Source organism: Nestor notabilis, unplaced genomic scaffold (genome assembly GCF_000696875.1).
Source record: "Nestor notabilis isolate BGI_N333 unplaced genomic scaffold, ASM69687v1 scaffold2643, whole genome shotgun sequence".
NCBI lineage: Eukaryota > Metazoa > Chordata > Aves > Psittaciformes > Psittacidae > Nestor > Nestor notabilis.
Genome location: NW_009923098.1, coordinates 1 through 3,331, shown reverse-complemented (window position 1 = coordinate 3,331; position 3,331 = coordinate 1). Strand labels below are relative to the sequence as shown.

The following is a 3,331-nucleotide window of genomic DNA, read 5'->3' as shown; positions in this document are numbered from 1 at the left end:
ATAAGAGTGGGGGGGGGGGGGGGGTACAGGTTTCATCACCTACATCTGTGTTTTCAGCATTCCTAGATATATATGCCGACTTTGATACAATTATGGGAAAACACAGCTTTCATAACACAGCATTGAAGATGTTAACTTTGAAACACAGTTAGAAAAGCAACAATAAATGTAATGTAAGAAAAATTTATTTATGGTGATAAATGATTAAGGCAAATCTCAACATGAACTCAACATATGAACTATTCTTCAGTTTTTTCGTTAAATTTATAAATCCGTGCTTACTTTATCAGGAAACTCTTGATCCCTGTATTCCAGCACCATTTCTAAATGACTAGACACAAGAAGTGGTAACTAACCACTCACACCACTTTATATTCCTACTATGCAAGGAAAAAGTAATTTAGACTCTTATTGACAGTTCCTTTATTTTAACAGTACAGCCAGATCCTCCTGTGAACATAACTTTGGAATTAAAAAAGTCAGTAAACAGAAAACCATATCTAATCTTGACATGGTCTCCCCCCCCACTGGCTGATGTCAGATCTGGATGGCTTACCCTTGAATATGAGTTGCGACTCAAGCCTCAAGAAGGAGAGGAATGGGAGGTGAGGATGTTGCAAGTTTTCACTAGATGGTGTTTTCTGGTCGATAAGATTTTGTCAGCCAGGTCACACAACTGAGTGTAATGAAGCAGGCACAGCAAATAGTTCATCATTGTTCAGAAGTGCTTGCGTGTAATCTGCAATTACCTGCTGAGACTACTAGTATCTCAGATGCTGTTGTGAGAGCAGGTGATAAAGTATTTTTAATTGTGACCATTATATATATATTAACCGTATTGGCATTATGGTTTAAATCATTTGTTCTCATTTAGTCAGGATTCTTTTTGATAACTTGTTCTTAACTACAAGTAGTACTTAGGTAGCAGAAAGCTCAGTGACATTATGTAAAATCATGTAAGCTTGTACAAATAACCGCTGGATGATGGTTGTCCTGGCCACATAATAATTGTATACATCCAGGATCTGCAACTCACACAACTGGGCAGCAAACTAAATACTATAGCTATTCATATTTTGCTGCATTCCCTTCTTACCTGCTGCAGTGCTTTCCAGACATCTCTATCCCTTCCTTCCTCCTGCCACTGAAGTTCCCACCCTCTTGCCGTTGAAGATCCACTTTTTAATACCCTGTGCATTCCCAACTCCACGTTCCTTCTTTTCTCTTTTCATTTTCTTCCCCATCTCTGTTCCTTGCCACTTACCACTGGAGTTCCCACCATTACCATGGTTTCTCCCAATTTGCCCTATGCTCATGATGTGTTTTTGTAGTAGTTTAATTTGCACAGTATACCAGAGGCAGATCTCATTCCCACTCAATTATGTTAGAAAGCTGAACTATAGAAATAAAATAAACGTACCATTAGTCTATGCCTGCATGACAACTACTAGGAAGCTATCCTGATTTGTTCCTTATTCACAGCTTCATTACAAAGATTTAAACCCAGCTGTGATTTTCACAGAAAAATGTCTCAATTTTATAGGCATTTTATGATTTTTTATTTAATTTCCAGACTGTTTTTGTTGGACAGCAAACACAGTATAAAATGTTTAGTTTAAATCCTGGAAAGACATACATTATGCAGATTCATTGCAAACCAGATCACCATGGATCATGGAGTGAATGGAGCCCAGAAAAGTATATTCAAATCCCGACTGGTGAGTGGCCAGGCATCCCTTCAGTAATTGTTGTTACATGGAAGTTCACATAATACTTCTGTTAGCTGTCTGTGGCACCCATGCAGATTGACATCCCATAGTTTCGCTAGGACAGGTAAGATCATTGCTAAGGTAACTGAATTCTCAGTGTCCCTGCACCTTACCCAGTCAGCTTTCCCCTCTCTTACTTTTTGGAGTTCAGAAGCTAAATCAATTCCTTTACTTACTTAAACAATGTCCTTTCTGTTTAAAGGCTCATTTGTTCTCACGATGGTAGTTTTTAATTAAAAGAATACCAGTAACTGCATTTAAAACTGCTACACGGAAGACAAAGAGTGACTGCCTTTAGACAGTAACAGCTTTTAATTACTTTTTATCTGGAACGAAATTGAAATAAACACCTCAATGTAAAAAGTGTTATGTTACCATAGAAATCCTTAAAAGTATCTAGTCCTAGATCATTTAACCCACCATTTAATTAATTGTGTGATATATATTTGATAATTAAATGACAACAGTATTGGAGTAATCAGATTTGAACCCAATTGCTATAACTGATTGTGACAGCATTTCCCTCTTCATACATTTTTGTATCATTTTTCGAAGAGAGTTTATTTCCTGCACAGTGCTATTAATGAAAAGCATATTTATTATCAGACACTACAAGGATTGCTGAGATCCACCTATGCTAGTAAAGGTTCCAAACATTTGGCAGTTTGGACCAATTTTTAAAATAAAAGTAATTTGAGACCTTTTTTGCATGCTGACTATGCATACAGCAGATGTGCATCTTTAAATAACTCTGTTTGTTTCTTAGAATATAGAGTAAAAGATATGGTTGTGTGGATCGTCGTTGGTGTGTTGTCATCTCTTATATGTTTAATCATGAGCTGGATAATGATTTTGAAAGGGTACAGGTAAGTCACCAATTTCACAATTGCATGGAGTTGAAAATCTCAGCAACCTTTTCAAAAATGCACTTCTAACATTTGATTCAATTTCCTGTAGGTTTTGTGTTCTGTTACAAACTACAAGTTACAGGTATTTGACTTTAAATTTGCAGCTCATAACAAGGCATTTCTGTACTTATGGGAAAGCAGGCTAAATTCCCAATTGGTAAATACATGTCTCTGTTAGATCTGACTATCTTGGATAGCCATGTAAGTATTCAGCAGATATAATTGGAAGTATCCCTGCCTCTGCAGAAGACACGTTTTGGTTTTGACCTGATTTTCGAAAGGAAACAAGGTTATACTGTCTTTCTGCTCACCTGTCTGCCAGTTCCCAAATAATTTAATAGAACACTGGCTAAGTTCAATCAGCGCTGAAATCAGAGAAAGATGTCATAAATCATCACTTTTTTACAAGTCTTGTAAAAGTACTGACTGAGTAGTAGAGAGAGAAAACGTTGATGGAAAAGCCATCAGAAGCCATTCATCATAAATCCTATTTAGCAGTAGTAAGTTGACAAGTATGGCAGTCACGTAAAGTCATGGCAGTCAGGTGAAGTTCCCAATGACTGGAAAAAGGGTAATATAACCCCCATTTTCAAAAAGGGGAAAAGAGAAGACCGAGAGAGCTGCAGACCAGTCAGTCTCACCTCTGTGCCAGGC

At 37.2% G+C, this 3,331-nt stretch overlaps 1 protein-coding gene across 1 annotated transcript in view; it reads left to right on the top strand.

The window, feature by feature from the left end:
• Positions 1-2,639, top strand: part of PRLR (prolactin receptor) — a 12,952-nt gene extending 10,313 nt beyond the window's left edge. Inside the window, exons 9-11 of the mRNA XM_010011948.1 lie at positions 436-605; positions 1,574-1,718; positions 2,536-2,639. Coding sequence (XP_010010250.1) covers positions 436-605; positions 1,574-1,718; positions 2,536-2,639 — 419 coding nt within the window. The remainder of the gene's footprint in view (positions 1-435; positions 606-1,573; positions 1,719-2,535) is intronic.
• Positions 2,640-3,331: the final 692 nt, after the last annotated feature.